Here is a 21,330-nt window from a genome sequence, read left to right on the forward strand (position 1 = left end):
AAGAACCAATGTCAAACAATACGCCATATTGAAAATAGTTTATTTTTTAGCGCAGTCATGCGTAAGTGGTAATTACGCGGTGGATCACTTACGCGTCATTTTTTGCGTGGTGTTACGAGCAGGTGCTGTGAGCATGACCCAGAAATTTTCGACCAATCATTAACAGCTAACAACCTATACGGAAGGAAACAATGCGGAGCAGGTGCTGTGAGCATGACCCAGAAATTTTCGACCAATCATTAACAGCTAACAACCTATACGGAAGGAAACAATGCGGGGCAGTTCAACATTATAATCGACCACATTTTTTAAAGAACATTTGAGCTTACACAGTTTACGTAGGCTATTTACATGGAGTAGCCGGAGGGGAGCAGTAAAGAGCCACTTCACCGCTTTCCCGGTCACCCCCCACCCAAGCTGCGAAAAGTAGGAGGGCAAGGAACGACCCCTAGCATATAAATTCGTAGTCATTTACAATCTTATAGTATACACAACCAGCTCAACGTGGTTTCTATAAATATTAAACGACTGAGCTTGGTTTTCTTTAGAAATAATTCATATTACCGGGCTCTAACAGTAAAGAAATTGGCACTCGGCTTATTCTGAAGACTTCTGCAGAGTACCTTGCTTTGTCAGCCACATGTTTTGTTTAATAAGTGAGAATTTAGGGTACTAGAGTCATAGCAGGTCCTTCATACTCACCGTATTTACAACGCCAAACTAAGACTGTGAAGTTTGCAGATGGAATGCTCAGATGAAGAACAGGTTAAAGGTGGCTGTACTTTTTAAACTCGGCGGTAAAATTTCCAAACTGTTATTAAACACTGCTGTGTTATTTCGGTATAGGGCGGCCCAGCCTGCATAATCTCTTTGTGCAGATTCTGCCTTGATTTGAGACATCTCTATGAGTATAAAAAATCACGCCAAATGGAGAGGAAATGCAGTTCTCTCTCTCTCTCTCTCTGTATATGTATTGTCAAGACGTTTATTAGCGGGCACTCGGCGACGGCGACAGTCAAAAGCGGGGCCGACTTTCTGCGCGAGGAGCGTGCTCTCAGAGAAGAGGCGACCCGCTAGAAGGCGCTCGAGAGGACGACCCACTACAGACTACGAACGCTTCGCTACAATAACCCCGGGTACGAAAAGGGAGCCGCCTGGCGACCTAGCAGCTTGTCACTATGAGCGGGTCATGGTAGGGCTTCAGGCGCTCAGGCGCTCCACGTTGACAATGTCGCGCCCTCGACGGCGCATGTCCGAAGATGGTTAGGTGGGTTCGATCAGGTAGTTGACCGGGGATGTGCGTTCCACGACACGGTAAGGGCCTTCGTATTTGGGTAGTAGTTTGGAAGAGAGGCCAGTTGCAGTGGTCGGGACCGAGAGCCACACGAGCGCTCCAGGGAGGAACGTGGACTCAGAAGTGGTGGTGTCACCGCGAATGCTCTTCTGCCGCTCTTGTTCGTGCGTTGTAAAGGTCTTCGCAAGCTCGCGACATTCTTCAGCAAGCCTGGCTGTGTCCGAAATAGGCGCACATTCAGATTTATCTGGCTTGTAGGGAAGGATGGTGTCGATTGTGTGCGACGGGTGCCTGCCGTACAATAAGAAAAATGGTGAGAAACCAGTAGTGCTCTGAGAGGCGGTATTGTAGGCGTACGTGACGAAGGGCAGAATGGCATCCCAATTTGTGTGGTCGGCGGCGACGTACATCGAGAGCATGTCGCCGAGCGTGCGGTTAAAGCGTTCGGTGAGGCCATTCGTCTGCGGGTGGTTTTGTTTTGCGGTGAACAACGTTGCACTCTTTGAGAATGGCTTCCACGACTTCCGACAAGAAGACACGGCCTCGATCACTGAGCAGCTCCTGGGGCGGACCGTGACGCAGCATGAATCGGTGGAGCGGGAAGGAGGCCACATCGCGCGCTGTAGCCGCAGGGAGGGCGGCAGTTTCAGCGTATCGCGTGAGGTGGTCTACAGCGACGATGACCCAGCGGTTACCAGCGGATGTCAGAGGAAGTGGCCCACACAGATCGATGCCAACGCGCCCAAACGGTCGGTCAGGGCAAGGTAGAGGGTGCACACCTGCCGGCGACAGGTGCGTTGAAGTTTTGCGGCGCTGACAGTCGATGCAGGAGCGAACGAACTTCTGCACGTAGCGGTACATCCCTTGCCAAAAGTACCGTTGGCGAATGCGGTGGTAGGTTTTCGATAGGCCAGAGTGTGCACACTGCGGATCAGAGTGGAACAAATCGCATATGTCAGAACGCAGACTGCGGGGTATTACTAGTAGCCACCGGCGGCCGTCGCCGTTGTAATTGCGTCGATGGAGCAGGTCGTCGCGAACGGCGAAATGGTGGGCTTAACGACGCAACGCGCGAGTAGATGGTGTGGCCGACGGATCAGTCAGTAAGTCTATTAGTGAGGCAATCCATTGGTCCTTGCGCTGTTCGGTAGCAATGGTGTGAATATCGATGGAAGAAACGGCAAAGTGAGACACTGAGCTGTGGGCATTTTCTTCAGGCAAGGGAGAGCGCGACAGGGCGTCGGCGTCAGCATGCTGGCGTCCGTTGCGGTACAGCACGCGGATGTCGTAGTCTTGCAGGCGAAGTGCCCAACGGGCGAGACGGCCTGAGGTCATCCTTCAACGACGACAACCAGCACAGTGCATGATGGTCGGTGACAACATCAAATGGGCGACCATACAAATAAGGCCGAAACTTCGCAAGGGCCCAGATGATTGCCAGGCATTCTTTCTCCGTGACGGTGTAGTTGGTCTCGGCTTTAGTAAGCGTACGGCTTGCATATGCCACGACATATTCTGGGAACCCAGGTTTGCGCTGCGCAAGGACAGCGCCGAGGCCAACACCGCTGGCGTCCGTGTGTACCTCGGTAGGGGCCGTTGGGTCGTAGTGGCGTAGTATGGGAGGAGACGTCGACAAACGACGGAGCTTTGCGAAAGCGTCGTCGCACTGTGACGACCACAAATTGAGGGGCCCGTTGCTGCCAAGGAGCTTCGTCAGCGGCGATATGATAGTCGCGAAGTTTCGGATAAAGCGCCGAAAGTAGGAGCATAATCCTACGAAACTGCGCAGTTCCTTGACGGACGTAGGCTTGGGGAACTCGGTCACGGCCCGAAGCTTGGCTGGATCAGGGAGAATTCCGTCCTTGGACACGACGTATCCTAGTATCGTCAGCTGCCGTGCTGCAAATCGGCACTTCTTTAGATTCAGTTGTAGCCCGGCCTCGCTCAAACGCGTCAAAACATGCCGCAGGCGTTGAAGATGCGTGGAGAAGTCCGGGGCGAAAACGACGACGTCGTCGAGGTAGCACAGGCACGTGTGCCATTTCAAGTTGCGCAGAACGGTATCCATCATGCGCTCAAAGGTCGCGGGCGCATTGTACAGCCCAAACGGCATGACGTTAAACTCGTACAAGCCGTCGGGTGTGACAAACGCTGTCTTCTGTCGAGCGTCATCAGCCACGGGGACTTGCCAGTACCCTGAGCGCAAATCGAGCGATGAAAAAAATTCTGCTCCTTGCAGGCTGTCAATGCCGTCGTCTATTCGAGGTAGGGGATAAACGTCCTTCCGAGTAATCTTATTGAGTCGTCGGTAGTCCACACAGAACCGCACAGAGCCGTCCTTCTTCGCAACGAGAACGACAGGAGAAGCCCACGGGCTGTTGGAGGGTCGAATAACATCGCGGCGAAGCATGTCTTCGGCTTGCTCGTTAATTACCCGGCGTTCTGTGGGAGACACGCGATATGGACGTTGCCGCAGTGGTGGTTGGGTGCCAGTGTCGATGTGATGCGTGACAGCAGACGTGCGGCCGAGAGAAGTTTGCGCGACATCGAACGAAGAACGAAATTCTTCCAACAGGCATAGAAGCTGGGAACGCTCGACCGATGTAAGGTTGTCAGCAATCGAGGAACCAAATACATCAGCGGGTGACAAATCAGATGTGGAAACTGCACTGAACGAACGGGAGCTGGCGCAGTGCGTGTCACCCGGTGCGTCCATAACTTGTGCGTCTTCGAGGGCTTCCGTTCTGCCGAGACATTCCCCTTGCACCAATGTAACAATGTACGGGGATGGGTTCGTAACAAAAATATCGGTGTCGCCCTGAGTGACTTGCACGGTCGCAAATGGCACCAGCAAGCCTTTCCTGTTGAAAACGCGGTCAGATGGAGAAAGGAGTGCAACGGTGTCAGCGAGACCGATGCAATAGACTGACACAGCCATTGACGAGTTTGCAGGAAGTGTGGCGTCGTCTTTGACGAGTACCTTGGTCGCAGCCGGTAGACTGTCCGCCGGCGTCAAATCTGGGAATGGTGAGAGCTCTATTTCGGCTGGTGCGCACCGAATTACGGCGTCGTGACGTGCGAGAAAATCCCATCCCAGTATGACGTCGTGGGAGCATGAACAAATTATGATGAATTCGACGGCGTACAGAGCGTCCTGAATCATGACACGGGCGGTGCACACCGCTGTCGGGTGAATACTTTGGGCGCTGGCTGTACGGAGGGAGAGCCCGGAAAGTGGCGTCGTCACTTTTCGTAGTAGTCGGCTAAATTTAGCGTCCATAACGGATACAGCAGCTCCAGTGTCTACAAGGGCCGATGTGCGCACACCATCTACAAACACGTCTACTACGTTTGATGGGCTTTGCTGAGGGCTTTGGCAGTTCGATAGCGTCGCAGCCCTTGCCTCTTGGACTGCGACGACTAGTTTTCCTGTTCTCGTGCGAGCGGACGAGGCCGCATCGGCGACAGTGATCGGCGTCGTGGGGACGGTGAACGGCGGGTAGATGAAGCTGGGCGTGACGTCGGCGACATAGGCGGCGGCGGGTCGTAATTAACGTGTAACGGCAGGGTCCCTGCCGGCGGCAAGTTATCTTTTCGGCCACTTTACATTCTTCACATTTATATCCTAATTATTACAAATAACATCCCCTATACTTTCTTTGGCATTAATGTCGGTTGGTTCACATTAACACTTTCGTGAACGCGGAAAACTCGGTTGTTTTTGGCTAGTCCAGGAAATATTTTTTTCCTGCCACAGAATATAATTGGTACTAACGTGTAGGGTATCAAATGATGGAAGAGGAATTGGTCTTTCCAACAGTATTAATTCCAAACAACGGATTTATTTCGAATCCAATAAAAAAATTATCAAACAAAGAAAAATGCATCAAAAAGAAAGAAAGATTAATAAAAACATCAATGCTACTCCGCAATGGTTAAACATTTAAAAAAATCGAAATGTACGTTTTGAACGCAAAGCCCTCGTACAATAATAGTAGAAATATAAGCTTTGTAAGTGCAAAGAATATTTACATTAATACAAGAATATAGGCACTAGTGCCCATCATGCCACCGCGCGATGCAGGTTCTCGACGCGGTGAAACAAAGGCTGGCTGCGCATGTTCCGGGGAAAAAAAATTTTTTTTCTGTTCAAGTTTCCTAGCATAGTTTGCAGTTCCGGTATTTTTCAATTTTCCTGTGTATTTGTTGAACAGTGCAGCCTGTTCCAAATCTGCAAACATCCATAACTGTACCCTCATTTGACCTCTTTCTCGCTCATATACTGCCGAATACCATACCGACCTTCACATTTCAACATTTTCTCATCCACTGAAAGGTTCAGACGGGGTTAAAAGATAGCGTAGAAAAATCGTTCATGTGTTGCTATAGAGAAGACACGGGGTGAAGATTCTCGTGGGATGCGACTGTCGTCTTCTTCAGATCAGAGACACTCAAGAAGCCTTGAACCTTTTCCGTGGCATCACTGACGGTGGACGAAGACCTAGAAATATGTGTCGTCGACACCAACACCAATGCAAGCGCGGTACTTCAACGATTACCATGTACACATGGAGTGAGACGAACTTGCTCATCTTCTCTTCAGTAACCTCCCTCCATGGATCCGTCCCTCTCACTGTATGTTGGCTTTTCGAAAGTATGCATCCACGCATACTTATCTGTGTGGTTGCATATCTCTCTGACGACTTCTGCGGTAAAAAACAACACGAAGACACCGCCGCGCAGCACACCGGAGCGTTGGGTCAAAGTGCGCTCTGCGCCGTCTTCGCGAAGAGAACTGCGCTATTTCTGCAGCCGGCGCCAAATGCTCCCGCCCGAACGAAGATAAGAGCTGTTATTTTTAGAACACACCGGATACGTTTACATCGACGCGCGGCAGCAATAAAACGACCCGAGGAGAAGACGAAACTTACCGGCGGATAGCTGCTGATGTTCCGGGGAGGTTTGACACACTTTTGCCGTCCGTCCTGAAGCCTGGCGAATGGAAGTCGTCTTCTGTGTCTGTGGTGCTACCATCATCCAGAGATTCCCGCTCATATTAATCGGGATCCGTCGAAATTCGCCGTTTCTGTGGAGCACTCGCGAGCGGCGTCGACGCGAAGTCCGAAACAACGAGCGCTCATCTACCCGACTGCGAACGAGCTTTAAAAATCTTCCCGTGGTGGAAAAAACAAACTCGCAAACAAAAGTGATAAAAAACATGTTATTTTGTGCTTTGTATTGCGTTAGCTCTCCAGAACCACTCAGACAGGGCCAAAACTTGATCTTGAAGTCATCGATAACATACTATCGATGGGAATGGGCGCGGTCACGAAAGTGTTAATATTGTGTCTAACCAAGAAACGAACCCTTAAAGGTCATTGTTTTCCTTCATTTGTAACCGTAACAGGTTACTTTTGCAAACTGTGTAACTTTGATTTTAACAGAGTTACTTTTTCCGCTTAGGTAACTGTAACTGTAAGATTGTTACTTTTTACTGGTAACGTGCCCATGACTGGAAAAGTACAATGACACCTTTTTCTTCGGCCCCAGTGGAATCATGACTCAGGGCAGCGCCTCCTCTATTTTCTCAGTGCCTGGGCGAACGCTCTCCTCGGGCCGTCGAGCGTGCGCTCCGCCTCCGCTCGCCGCTGCCGCATGGTGGCGCTGTGCGAGTAGACTACGGGCGATACGGCAACAGTGCGGGCGATACGGCAACAAGGAGCATTAAGCGGAAGATCAGAGAGGCGGAGAGGACTTATTGGATGGCAGCGATGGAAAAGAAGCCAGCTCTGAGTAACTACCGAAAGGGAAAAAACAAAATAAGGAGGGAAAGGTTTTATGATCATTCAAGGGGAAGCGCTTTGCTGTTTGAAGCAAGGTCGGGCTGCCTTAGAACGCGTAGTTATAAAGCGAGATTCAGTAACGAAGAAGAACAATGTACATGCTGCGGGAGAACTAAGGAAGCGATGGAACATGTACTGATTGAATGTGGCGATATTCACCCAGGTATACGTGTGGGCACGAGCCTACATGAAGCCTTGGGTTCTAGGGACCACAATGGAAAGCTGAACACGTCCGCGATAGAAATAAGTAAGAGACGGTTAGAGTATTGGTGGCAGAAAAGTAGAGATAAAGTACAAAAATAAATAATGGGGGAAAATTAATTTATATTTTTTTTGGAATAACATAGATTTAATCAGTGTAGATAAGGCATTAAGCCAACTTGAAACAAGGAAGTTTTTTTTTCTTTGAGCCTGGTGGCAGACATGTCACCGCCCCGTTATAAAGGGGACGCTCATAGCATCCATCCATCCATCCACGGGAGGCTGGCGCTGAAGGGCCGCGCGTATCACGAAGCTCGCGAATTCGTGTTTGCATCCGAGTTTAATTGCATTTGTGCTTCATGCAGGATTTCAGAGGTACAGGGAGGACGGAAAGAAACGCGAACATAGCGGCGCGCTGTTTACATCACGCTCTAACCGTGGTGGCAATAAAAGGATGCTAGATGGTCTTTGTGTCATGGATGACGTCGTCTTTTCATCAATCATCCAGGCTACAACCACTTGAAAATAAATGCGAGACAGCATAGAATGCAGATGCCGCAGGTTCGCGTTTCTTTGCATCCACGCTGTGCGTATTCCGCAGGCAGCCTGTCAGGCCGTGCTGTCGGATCGATACTTGCACTCGAGTTTCATAGTATTCGCGTTTTATTTTCAATTCCAGGCTATTGGAACCACGCCGTTCGCATGCCTTAGTATGTCATACTGTTGTGTTCCACTATGCAAATGGAACTGAAAAAAATCACGATTGTCTTTTTTTTATTTCCCTTTATTGCTAAAAAAATCTCACAGGGTCCCTTATGCTTTCAATCGACCTAAGACGACTAAAAGGCGAAAGCCATCTTCTTCTTTTTCTTCCCAGTCAATGTATTGAATATCCCCTGCCTCCCTCCAGGATATTTCTGCGCTTAACGTGGTTTTCTTACAGCCTCAAGGATCGGAGGCACTGCAAGCTTTCTGCACATCAGCGGAGGCACGCACTGCCTCCGTAATCGACTCATTTTGACCAAGCGAAAATGTCGTATGACGACGTGACGTTATACGACGTCACGATGATGTCACGAAATTTTATCACCTGTGACGTCATATAATGACGTCATCACGTAATTATTTTTTGCATCACTCGTGCTGACGCCGCCGACGGTCAATTTTCACGTTTGATGTGGCATCTAAGGCTTTCGCCTTAAAGGGACACTAAAGAGAAACAATGAATCGGTTTAGATCAATAAAGCGTGCTCTGAGAACTCTAATGTCTTTAATTTCGCCATCATAGGTTTATTAATAGAGGAGAAAAGCAAGTTCAAAGTTTCATTTTTAAATTTCCCGCCGACATCTCGCCGCGTGACGTCACGAATTCCAAAGTGTATTTATCGTATTTTGGCGCCATTGGCTCAACAAAATTACCCCAAACTTTGTATGCTGAGTCTATGGCCCCCTCAGAGGACAATGTACTTCATTTTTACCGATTAGGAACTGCGTAGTCCCTAGTAGGCGCGGTCAAAGCATGTGACGTCACGACGAATGGTGCGGAAACTTCAAGATGGCGTCGCCACCCACATTTTGTTTTTGCGTGTTTTCTCGCTTCCTAAGCGCCTTCTCGCCGCAAGCGTGGTGTTTTTGGTATCGTGAAAGAGTACTTTACTAATATGAGAAAAATCGTTTTGCTCTTTAGTGTCCCTTTAATACACTGTTCGGCTGTCGTTCCGTGAAATTCCAGCTGCCGCTGGTGTTCGGTAGAGGTGGCTTGCAGTAATTAGGCGGGATAATTGGTCTCCTAATACATCTTCAAACTACACTAGAATATGTGGCCGTCGTTTACGACCCGAAGATTTCATAGAATATAAGAAGCGGCGGCTTTGCAGACTACCCTTCACGTTTGCAGCCCAACGTAACAACTGAACCAAGCATGGAAAATATCACTAAAAGTGACCGTGTGGCGTCCTTACAATTAACGAATGCACGTAGTACCAGTAGCAACGCTGCCTCGCAATCGCCGCCATGTGCATGCAGCGCTGACATTAGGTCCCAAAGCTGAAGAATCGGAGCCCATGGACACCACATGCGCTACCGGCCAAACAACCGACAGTCATTATGTACCGTGTCACAATGAATGAGTGCACAAGGCTGAGCAGGCTGCCCCATGCGACAAAAGCGTCCAGGTCGACAGCTATTCGGCCTCTACTTTACTCACTACCGAAAAGGCCAAATGGAAGAGAAAAGAAAGAGAGCTGAGGAGCCAGATACTGAAGCTACAACACTCCGTCGACAAAAACAAAGACGAACTCAAGCAACTGACAACAGTCCGCGCCATTTTTTACGCCTATCGCATTGGCTCAAGTTGACAGTCGGCACTACTACTTTATACTTGAACGACAGCGTCTGTTCACACACATCGGTCAGTGTTCCAGAAAGCGCGTGGCATATGCAGCTGTTCTTGTTTGTTTTTCGTACCACTGTGATTTAACTTTAAGCTCTGAAATGGTGGAATCGCTTGGCATAGTTCCTCATTTTCTGGCACCAGCTGTTGATTTCTCCCGGTGACAACAAATGTTATTCTCAAAGGCTTTACGAAGAGAACGAGACAATGGGTGATCATGTATATTCCTGGAAGCAGTCTAGTGACATTTCGTGTTATTTAGCGGCTGAACTCCAGGCTTGCGTATAGTGTGCTACACCAGGGGACGGTAGCACGCATCGGGGAACTTTAAGCGCCCAAGCTTTCAGTACTAGCTCCTGGCAAATGCTGCTTTCGAAAATCGACTTTCAGACACTCCAAAACCGACTCTCAGTCAAGCGAACGTAACGGTGACGAAACAATTTTTCGCGCATCACTGGTATGCGCTCTGGTATCAGGCTAGCAGACGACGCGCGAGCGTCTTGATCAAATAGCCGCGAACGACACATGTCTTCGAAATGGAAATGGGCTGGTTACCCAGAACGACAAGTGCTTCGTGATTCCCGTTTACAAGTTATCATTACACTTTAAACAACGCGAATACAGCCAAAAACTGAACCATATAGCAGCTTCGAATGCAGCCACGGCATTCGTTTCCGCGAGCGACGACGCGACGGCGGGTCTGCTTCGGTGGCGGCGCCCGGCGGCCAAAAGCCGCACTAACACCGACGGCAGGATCCCATTGCGCTCCGCTCCTTCAAGCAGGAACAGAAAGATAAAGGAGGCGTTGCTCAGGGCAATGTTTGTCGCCTGTCAAAGTGACTGGTATGCACGCTGGGTATACCCCGCGCACATTTAAAGACGATAGTCTTTCTTGGGGAACTTAAACGCCGAAATTTTCGTCTGTCTGTCTGTGTCTGTCTTTCTGTTTGTCTGCCTGTCACCCGATTCAGCGACCCGGCCACAGTTGAACCACTTGCTTACCGCCCACCCATCTTGAACTGGTACGGCTGTTCATACTTGTGAACGTTGCCGATCAAAAAGTAAATATTACGCATATCTGAGGCGCAACATCACTAGGTAAGTATTAGGTGGTGTGTTCCTTTATTAGAAAATACATAGATGCGTAATTCTAAAGACCCTAGTTTCTTTAGCTGCGCTGACGAACGCCCTTTGCCACGGAGGAAGGAAACCCTCTGCACAAGCTCATGTTTCCCGACGCATTACCAGATGGCGTCCATATCTCACGCAGCGCCTCCTCTATCGTCTTTATACGGCATTTGCAGCGGAGCACGCAGATACGCGGCCAATTTTTTTTTTTGTTCCACCATTTGACACAGCAATGCTCTCCGTCACAATAGCTCCCTTCCTTTCTTCTCTTCACCCCCCCTGCTCTCTTCTTCTGCTCCACTTTTGAGGTTGGGGGATGCGTACATAAATGCATCTCTAAGCAAGGCAGTTGTTGCCTTGAACGTCGACGCGTCAACATGTTGGCTCCTGCGACATTCGATCTTTAAAGGGGCTCTGCAACAACTTTTGAGCGTGGTCAGAAAATGCTGCCGCTCGGTAGAAGAGGCTCCTGCACAGCACATGGCCTGTAATTTACAAATAATTCTAAAGTCAGCTACAAATCGCTCGCTCGTCTCTCTACAAATGATGCCATAAAGCCAAAGTCCATGGTCATTGGTTCATTTGAGAATCACAAGCTTCATGGTTACCGCGGCTGCCACGAACGCGCGGCTCACTTTCAATGTGATCGGGAGTGTGCGCGCTCCCGATCTCATTGAAAGTAAGCCGCGCGTCCAAAGAAAAAAAAATGTGGTAAAAAGGTCACGACGCGCGCTGCGAATGGAGCTTCTTTCCCCCTTGCCATCAACCCCCCCCCCCCCCCCATGCGTAGCTTTCAGCGCGCTAGATGGTACGACAGGAGAGAGAAAGCGCTGAAAGCTTGCCACAGATCACGGTAACTCCACTCGCACTTGTGGCAGTCGATCGGTGAGGCAATAAACTCCTTGAATGAAGCCACATTACTTAGAAAAGTGTTGCAGGGCCCCTTTAACTATTTTTCAAAACCTCAAGCCTCTATCTCCCTGGCTTAAAAGGGAGACTACTCAAACCGCCATTCTTTACTTGTGGGTTGTATAGGCTGAAGGATGGACAGATTAATGCAACAAGAACGGCAGCGATGGGGGCACGCAGCCTAAAATTATTCAGCCCAGAAAATTCAAAATTAAAAAAAAATCCCTGCCCTCAACTCGATCTTCGCGGGGTCACATGACCACATTTCAGTCACCACTGACGTTGCAAGGCACCATAAATGACAAGACCTCAAAGCTGCTACGTAGAGGAACCTGGCACACCATTGCTACCTGTTCCATCCGGCGCACCAATCATGCCGTTAACATAGCAACAAACAATGCAGCACTGCACCCCTGCACACCCTTAGAAAAAGGGCGGGACAATAACAATGCGCCGAGGAAAAAAACGTTCACCGTTTAAATGCCGCAACACTAACGAGTGCACAACACATGCAAAATGAGGCTGCTTAGGAGGGCACACATATGCAAGAAGAAAAGCTTTCGCATAACGACAAACCTACTGTGCGCATTTTTCGATGCTCGGAGGTCACCAGCACCCCTACCATGCTTTCAAGTTGCTTTTTTTTTTTACGACACTGTCTGTTTGCATTGCTATAAAAAGCGCAGCAAACAAAAAGCACTGCACTCAAAGAGAGATACTTGCACTGCTTCAACAACAATCGAGAGGGCAAAACGAGGCCGCTCAGGAACATACACAAGCAAGAAGTGAAGGTAAGTGAGAGAAGCCTCTTGTATAGACATCATACGCGCGCAAGCAAAAAAGCCAGAAGCAAAATGGCAGCCAGTGCCTCTATCATGTTTTTTGGTTGTAGTGATCTTTCTTTAGGGGATACTTGAAAAGCGAAAACGACCAAGACGAAACACATACAAGAGGACTGGAGCTTTACTTGCAACTGTTGCGATGGCGTCTATTTGGCATTCAATGAAAAAACAAGGACAAAAAAAAAACAATATTAATCTCTTTTTGATGCAATGCCACGATCGTATCCAACGTTACATATATCCTACCATAGGCCTGCGCTCCTTGCTGTCATTTTTACCCACAATAGTAGCAATGTAGTGCTTTCATTGCATGATTAAAATATTAAATCTATTGATATTTGTACTTTGACATGTGCTAAAATTATCCACAGTCATAAGTCGATGTAGATCCCCTTTAAAGAGTGAAGCATGTGATTGCCTCGTAGAAATCTCAGTACAAATCCCTTATCCGTGTAACAAGAAACAAACTGTAACGACAATTGAAGCACAAATCAACACTTACCCTCTCCCTGCAGCATGACAGGCGCAGGTGGTGCTTTGCCCCAAGGATCCTGTGCAGTCAAGGCAGAAGAATGTGATGATGATGATACCGCTGCACGTATGGTACGACAAATCTCTAGAGCAAGAACACCACAATAAAATTTTCATTTTCCTAAGTGAAGACAGTAAGTCAGTTCTTCCAGAACAGTTCTGCCACTTATAAGCAAGTACAACAAAGACCGAGGGAGCCACTGCAGTGGAAACTATCCCAGCTGGAATGCTCTCAATGTTTAAAGAGGTACAGCTGGTAATGAAGTAGTAATTTACTTCCAATACTTGTTCAAGTTACGTCATGAGCTCTTCTTGATGTTTCTGTCCCACGATTCTTCATATTGCACAAAGGCGTTTTGAGAAGATACTGCCGCTTTCATTCCATAAATAGAGATTGCCATATATATGGGTCATTCCATGCCAAATCATCCAGCGCTTTTCCGACCATCACAAACAAATATGGCTGAAAAAGTTTCCACGTTTTTCTTGAAGTTCGAAACTCGTTCTGCTTGTTTATTTTTGTTGCGAAAAATTTTGCCGCCTATTTGTGAGAGTCTAGTTTTGCGCCGACTGAGCTAAAGGGCATCAAACAACAATTTTTTTCAAAGGACGTTTATGGGATGCACTCGATAAAATGGTATCTCCGGCAAGCTAATGAAGTGATGTAACTGTAAAAATAATGACTTATTTATGTATACAGTTGAAACCCGCAATAACGAAATCGGCGGGGAAAGCACAAAATTTCGCTCTTGCGAGAATTTCGTTGGCGCGAGAAGAAAAAAGACATGGAATTTACAAAAAAACACACTTTATTTCCAAAAGTCAGTAAGTTTGCTTTGGCGGGCCTTACCATGCAGCAATTTCATGCCTCTCGATCTGGAATCTCGTTTATCACGGCACAGAGTTCGCCCCCTGCACTGGTCAGTGACGGCGGCACTGCGCTGTCACCAGTACCGTCATCAAGTGCGCCTACAGGCGAACCTTCCGGCTCCGCTGGATCAGCGCGGATCAGCGCAGAATCGTAGACAGCGAGCTGCATGCAACGCCGAATTCTTCGGCGATGTCCATTTTAAATGCGAAGCATTTCTTAGCGAACTTCTGCGACTTTGACCGTATCTATCTATCTATCTATCTATCTAGCCGCCTATGACTTTGTGCTCTCCTGGTCGCTTGGTTAATCGAATGTGCACCAAAATTGGTATGGCGTAACATGACTGTATGACGAACATAAATGACAAGTCATAACATGAAAATCATGACACGAATGTCATGTACAGCACGATTTACATGCTACGCTCATGGTGCGCTGGCGGCCGTTTCGCTAGCTTGATATACACCAAAATTGGTATCTTGTGACGTGACTGTGTGACGAACATAAATAACACGAGTTAACATGAAAATCATGACACTCATGTCATGTACAGCATGACTTACGTGCCACGCTCATGGTGCGCTGGCGGCCGTTTCGCTAGCTTTATATACACCAAAATTGGTATCTTGCGGCGTGACCGTGTGACGAACATAAATAACACGAGTTATCATGAAAATCATGACACGCATGTCATGTACAGCATGACTTACGTGCCACGCTCATGGGGCGCTGGCGGCCGTTTCGCTAGATTGATATGCACCGAAATTGGTATCTTGCGACGTCACCGTGTGAAAAACATAAATAACACGAGTTATCATGAAAATCATGACACGCATGTCATGCACAGCATGAGTTACGTGCCACGCTCATGGGGCGCTGGCGGCCGTTTCGCTAGATTGATACACACCAAAATTGGTATCTTGCGACGTGACCGTGTGACGAACATAAATAACACGAGTTATCATGAAAATCATGACACGCATGTCATGTACAGCATGACTTACGTGCCACGCTCATGGTGCGCTGGCGGCCGTTTCGCTAGCTTGATATACACCAAAATTGGTATCTTGTGACGTGACTGTGTGACGAACATAAATAACACAAGTTAACATGAAAATCATGACACTCATGTCATGTACAGCATGACTTACGTGCCACGCTCATGGTGCGCTGGCGGCCGTTTCGCTAGCACACTTCGGGCAGCAGTGGCAGCAGACGGTTCATCGGAGCACCGTCTTAACTATCTTGCTTATGCGCAGAAACCCCGCAAAGTGGACGTCATCCGCGCATCCATGTCAGCCTGCATTGCCCCGTGACTGACCAACTGGAACCCGGAAAAGTTGGCGCCATCCATGTATTCATCACAGCCCTGAACTGACACGTGACGGACCTGCTGGTGATACGCCCCCCGCCCTTTATATACTCGGACGCATCGTGGGACTCAACCACACTTCGGGCAGCAGTGGCAGCAGACGGTTCATCGGAGCACCGTCTTAACTATCTTGCTTATGCGCAGAAACCCCGCAAAGTGGACGTCATCCGCGCATCCATGTCAGCCTGCATTGCCCCGTGACTGACCAACTGGAACCCGGAAAAGTTGGCGCCATCCATGTATTCATCACAGCCCTGAACTGACACGTGACGGACCTGCTGGTGATACTCCCCCCGCCCTTTATATACTCGGACGCATCGTGGGACTCAACCACACTTCGGGCAGCAGTGGCAGCAGACGGTTCATCGGAGCACCGTCTTAACTATCTTGCTTATGCGCAGGTTGGTTACAGTTCTCTGTACGTTATTATCGCTTTGCAACTGTTCCTGCTGCTACTGCTGCCCTTGTGTTCTTGTATTTTGTGCCTAGAAGAGTGCTGGAATGAGTGGCATATGTGAATTCTGTAAACAATACTTTTCTGAAGATGAGGATGTCATAACATGTGCAGAATGCCGACAATGCTATCACATCGGAGAATGTATTGGTATAAGTGAGCGTACCTATAAAAAGAAAGGGAAAGAGGCAAAGAAAGCCTTAAAATGTCAGACTTGCCGTGTGCCATCTTCTCGGAACAGTCAGATGAATAATAACGCTGGTCAATCAGCTTTAACGGAAGCCCTAAGCCAGCAACTTGCGGAAATTAACAAACGCTTGGCGCACCTGACAACCAAGGTCGATGACCTTACAGAATCAAAGCAAATAGTGACTAGCATTGAACAATCCATTCAGCACATGTCAAATACACATGACAAGCTTCTTGAAATCAGCGCAAGGCATGATAAAGAGATAGAAAGCCTCCGCAACAGAGTGGAAGCTGTTGAGCAAAACTTCGACAAAAAAGAAATTGTCAAGCTAAATCTAGAGCTAAATGACCTACAGCAATACAGTCGCCGCCAGAATCTGGAAATTCATGGCATGCCGTTTATTGAAAAAGAGAATACTCTGGCCCGAGTCAACGATCTTGCAAAGACGCTTGGCCTACAGACACTGTCTGACTGTGACGTTGAAAGTACGCATCGCTTGCCACCACGTAAAGGGAAACCTCCAGTTATACTGATAAGATTTGCTCGACTGAGCTTGAAGGCAGCATGGCTTGCAAAACGCGCCGAACTAAGAGAAAAAAACAGTAATATTCAGCTACTTGATAACCTAACTCCTGTAAATAAGAAGCTTCTTTGGATGGCAAGGACTAGAGCCACCGAGATGAACTATCGGTTCACTTGGTCTTCACAGGGAAAGATTTTTGTCAGAAAGAATTCTGAAGCACGTGCAATCCGAATTGCATCTGAAGATGATCTAGACAAGATTGCTTAAACATTACTGTACCTATTGCCTTTTTTGCTTTTTTCGTGTTTTGATGAACAAGTCGATATATTACAATGCTGCCTCTTTCAAGAATTTGATTAAAGACTCAGACTTTCTTTCTGAACGTGGTCTTTCCCTTTATCATATTAATGCACAGAGCATGAGGAACAAGGGTGAGGAAATCGAAAGTGAATTAGTACACCTCGACTATGACTTTGATATCATGGGTTTCTCGGAGACATGGTTTTCTTCACAGTCAGACGTGGTCAATTTGGGAAATTACAATACGGAATCAATGTTTAGAATTGGAAAACGCGGTGGCGGTGTATCTTTATATATTAAACAAAACTTACCTTATGAGGCGTGGCCCGACTATTGTATTGTGTGTAGCGATTTCGAGGCAGTTACTGTGATACACAACAAGGTTGTAATAGTACTGATCTACCGCCCTCCAGATGGTAACGCTGACGCACTTCTTGAGTTCTTAGAGAAGCTTTATCATCATGCTAATTCTAATCGATGGTTCGTGATATCATTTGGTGATTTTAATATTGATGTCTCAAAAGATGGTCCTACTAAGCTAAAACTAATGGAATTAATGTTGTCCTATGGCTGTGAAAACATTATCAACACTCCTACCAGAATAACTAGCAAATCCGAAACGATTATTGATCTCTGTTTCACTAATTTATCCCCTGACAATGCATCAGCCGGAGTATTCAGCTCAGGTATAAGTGACCACTTGCCTTTTTTTGCACTATTAACAATGCCAGAACTGCAAAATTCTCCAAAATATATGCGCAGAGATATAAACGATACAAATATCCTCCGATTTCGTTCTCTAATGCTTGACTGCAACTGGGATGACCTGTACCGAGAACCTGATCCGTCTAAGGCGTACGACCTGTTTATGGCGACAATTGTTGGTAATTACAATACTGCTTTTCCGTACGTTGTTGTAAAGAAACACAAGAGAGCAAGAAAGGAGTGGATTACGCCGGCACTTCTTAAGCGCATAAATGAAAAAAACAAGCTTTTCCAGCATTTCTTAAAAACAAAAGAACAAACTGACCTCACTGAGTTCAAAAATTTCAGAAACAAAGTAAACAAGGACCTAAAGAAGGCGAAAATAGATTTCTATGCCTACAAGTTTTCTACAATTATTAATAACTCAAAAATGGTTTGGAGTTCAGTTAATAATAGGAAGAAAACGGGCCACCGTCCCTAGCGATATACAGATAAACGACATTCACTATAGTGGCAAGGCACTAGCAGACAAATTTAACCTTTACTTTCTTGAGGCAGGATCGTCACGTAATATAACGCAAGCGTCTGACCTTAAACCGGCTGAATGCTATATTCAAAGCTCATTTACTAATTCTTTGTTTTTATCACCGGTTACCGAGGAGGAAGTAGCCACTGCCATATGCTCACTAAAAAACAGCTCTCCAGGCGAAGATGGCATTGCCGCAATACCTATCAAGGCAGTTATTGACTCGATCGTCGCCCCATTTACCTACATATGCAACAGACTCTTCTTGACGGGAATTTTTCCATGTGCCATGAAAACAGCTCGCGTAACAATAATTTTTAAAGGAGGTAACAAAAATTAACTTCAAAATTATCGCCCAATATCTATATTGCCGCTTTTCTCTAAGGTCGCGGAACGCCTGATATATAAGAGGGTATATTCTTTTATAGCAAAACGAAATGTCATTTGTGAAGAACAGTGTGGATTTCAACCAGGTAGGTCAACTCAGATTGCTCTACTCCGTATTAAGGATAGCCTACTTCATAACTTTGAAAAAAAGCTTTACACTGTCGGAATATTTCTGGATTTCCGTAAGGCTTTTGATTCGATAAAGCATGACATACTAATTAGGAAACTGCAAATGTATGGAATACGCGGAATTGCGCTTGATCTAATGAAAAGCTATCTTTGGGCAAGAAAACAATATGTACAGCTTCATAATTTTAAGTCTGACTTGGGCGTAATTAAGTATGGGGTTCCCCAAGGATCGATACTTGGTCCTTTACTATTTGTACTTTACATCAACGACATAGTAAGTATTCCTTTCACACCAAACATAGTAATGTACGCCGACGATACCAATGCATTCTTTTCTGGTTTAGATCTCCGCGATATTGAGATAACCGCAAATTTCTGGTTGGATGAACTAAGATTATGGCTTACAGTTAACCAGCTAGAACTAAACATAAAAAAACTAAATTTATGCTCTTTAAGCAAAAAAATAGGCCTGTAGATCATGCTATCTCTTTGATTTTCAATGGGGAAAACATTGCGCAGGTAAATAAGATTCAATTTCTTGGCGTATCTTTTCAAAGCGACCTTAGTTGGTCTGACCATGTGGACAACCTTCGAATGAAGATATCAAGGTCGATCGGTCTAATTCGACGCTTGCAGCATCTACTTCCAGGGAGAGTTAAACGGCAGATTTACTTTTCTTTTATCTACTCGCAAATCATGTATTGCATTTTAGTCTGGGGTACGTGTAACAAAACAAATAGAGAAAGTATAATTCTTCTCCAAAAACGCGCACTAGGTCTAATAACTACCTCGGTCCGAACAAACACGTCTCTTTTTCGTGTGTATAATGTACTGCCATTCCCAGAGTGCTATAGGATGCAACTAGCCATGTTAATCTTTAAAAAAATTAAAGATAATTTTCAGATTTTTTCTGATACATATTTAAGCAGAAGTCTTACATATAATCTGCGTACTGTTGCGTTGGTCGGGCCAATGTGCCGGACCAACTATGGTGTACAGTCACTTGATAACCAAATTGTTTTATTGTGCAACAAGATTCCTGAAATAATTGAATACGCTAGGGAGGCTACAAACATTAGAGAATTTAGGAAGCGAATTATGAATGTAATAAATTCAACACAATTCCAGGATGCATGTGTTGTAACTATTTAATGTATGTAATATATTTAATGTATTCATTATTTTCACATTACATTTAAATTTCTATGTATTTCAATATATGTTACATGGTGCTGATTATAGTGCATTTTGTATTTATCGCTGAGGAACAGCTTTGTTTGCATCTTTATCTTTGTCCAATTGCTTTCGTATTCCTCGTTTATTTTGCTTTGTATATATATTGTATATTCTATACGTTGTCTTGCTGTACCTGCCCGAGGTGCCTCACGAAGAGTGGGCCAAGTCAGGAGACACACTCTCCTTTTGCCCCCTTCGTGGGCATTTTGTGAAAATGCCCAAATAAATGAAATGAAATATACACCAAAATTGGTATCTTGCGACGTGACCGTGTGACGAACATAAATAACACGAGTTATCATGAAAATCATGACACGCATGTCATGTACAGCATGACTTACGTGCCACGCTCATGGGGCGCTGGCGGCCGTTTCGCTAGATTGATACACACCAAAATTGGTATCTTGCGACGTGACCGTGTGACGAACATAAATAACACGAGTTATCATGAAAATCATGACACGCATGTCATGTACAGCATGACTTACGTGCCACGCTCATGGTGCGCTGGCGGCCGTTTCGCTAGCTTGATGTACACCAGTATTGGTCTCTTACGACGTGACCGTGTGACGAACATAAATAACACGAGTTATCATGAAAATCATGACACGCATGTCATGTACAGCATGACTTACGTGCCACGTTCATGGGGCGCTGGCGGCCGTTTCGCTAGATTGATATACACCAAAATTGGTATCTTGCAACGTGAACGTGTGACGAACATAAATAACGCGAGTTATCATGAAAATCGTGACACGCATGTCATGCTCAGCATGACTTACGTGCCACGCTCATGGGGCGCTGGCGGCCGTTTCGCTAGATTGATACACACCAAAATTGGTATCTTGCGACGTGACCGTGTGACGAACATAAATAACACGAGTTATCATGAAAATCATGACACGCATGTCATGTACAGCATGACTTACGTGCCACTCTCACGGGGCGCTGGCGGCCGTTTCGCTAGCTTGATATACACCAATATTGGTCTCTTACGACGTGACCGTGTGACGAACATAAATAACACGAGTTATCATGAAAATCATGACACGCATGTCATGTACAGCATGACTTACGTGCCACGCTCATGGTGCGCTGGCGGCCGTTTCGCTAGCTTGATATACACCAATATTGGTCTCTTACGACGTGACCGTGTGACGAACATAAATAACACGAGTTATCATGAAAATCATGACACGCATGTCATGTACAGCATGACTTACGTGCCACGCTCACGGGGCGCTGGCGGCCGTTTCGCTAGCTTGATATACACCAATATTGGTCTCTTACGACGTGACCGTGTGACGAACATAAATAACACGAGTTATCATGAAAATCATGACACACCTGTCATGTACAGCATGACTTACGTGCCACGCTCATGGGGCGCTGGCGGCCGTTTCGCTAGATTGATATACACCAAAATTGGTATGTTGCGACGTGACCGTGTGACGAACATAAATAACACGAGTTATCATGAAAATCATGACACGCATG

At 46.6% G+C, this 21,330-nt stretch overlaps 1 protein-coding gene across 1 annotated transcript in view; it reads right to left on the bottom strand.

Annotated features, from left to right (window-relative positions):
• Positions 1 to 21,330, bottom strand: part of LOC119389293 (uncharacterized) — a 450,101-nt gene that overhangs the window by 279,490 nt on the left and 149,281 nt on the right. Inside the window, exon 7 of the mRNA XM_037656505.1 lies at positions 13,112 to 13,160. Coding sequence (XP_037512433.1) covers positions 13,112 to 13,160 — 49 coding nt within the window. The remainder of the gene's footprint in view (positions 1 to 13,111; positions 13,161 to 21,330) is intronic.

The sequence above is a fragment of the Rhipicephalus sanguineus genome, chromosome 1 (genome assembly GCF_013339695.2).
Source record: "Rhipicephalus sanguineus isolate Rsan-2018 chromosome 1, BIME_Rsan_1.4, whole genome shotgun sequence".
NCBI classification, from domain to species: domain Eukaryota; kingdom Metazoa; phylum Arthropoda; class Arachnida; order Ixodida; family Ixodidae; genus Rhipicephalus; species Rhipicephalus sanguineus.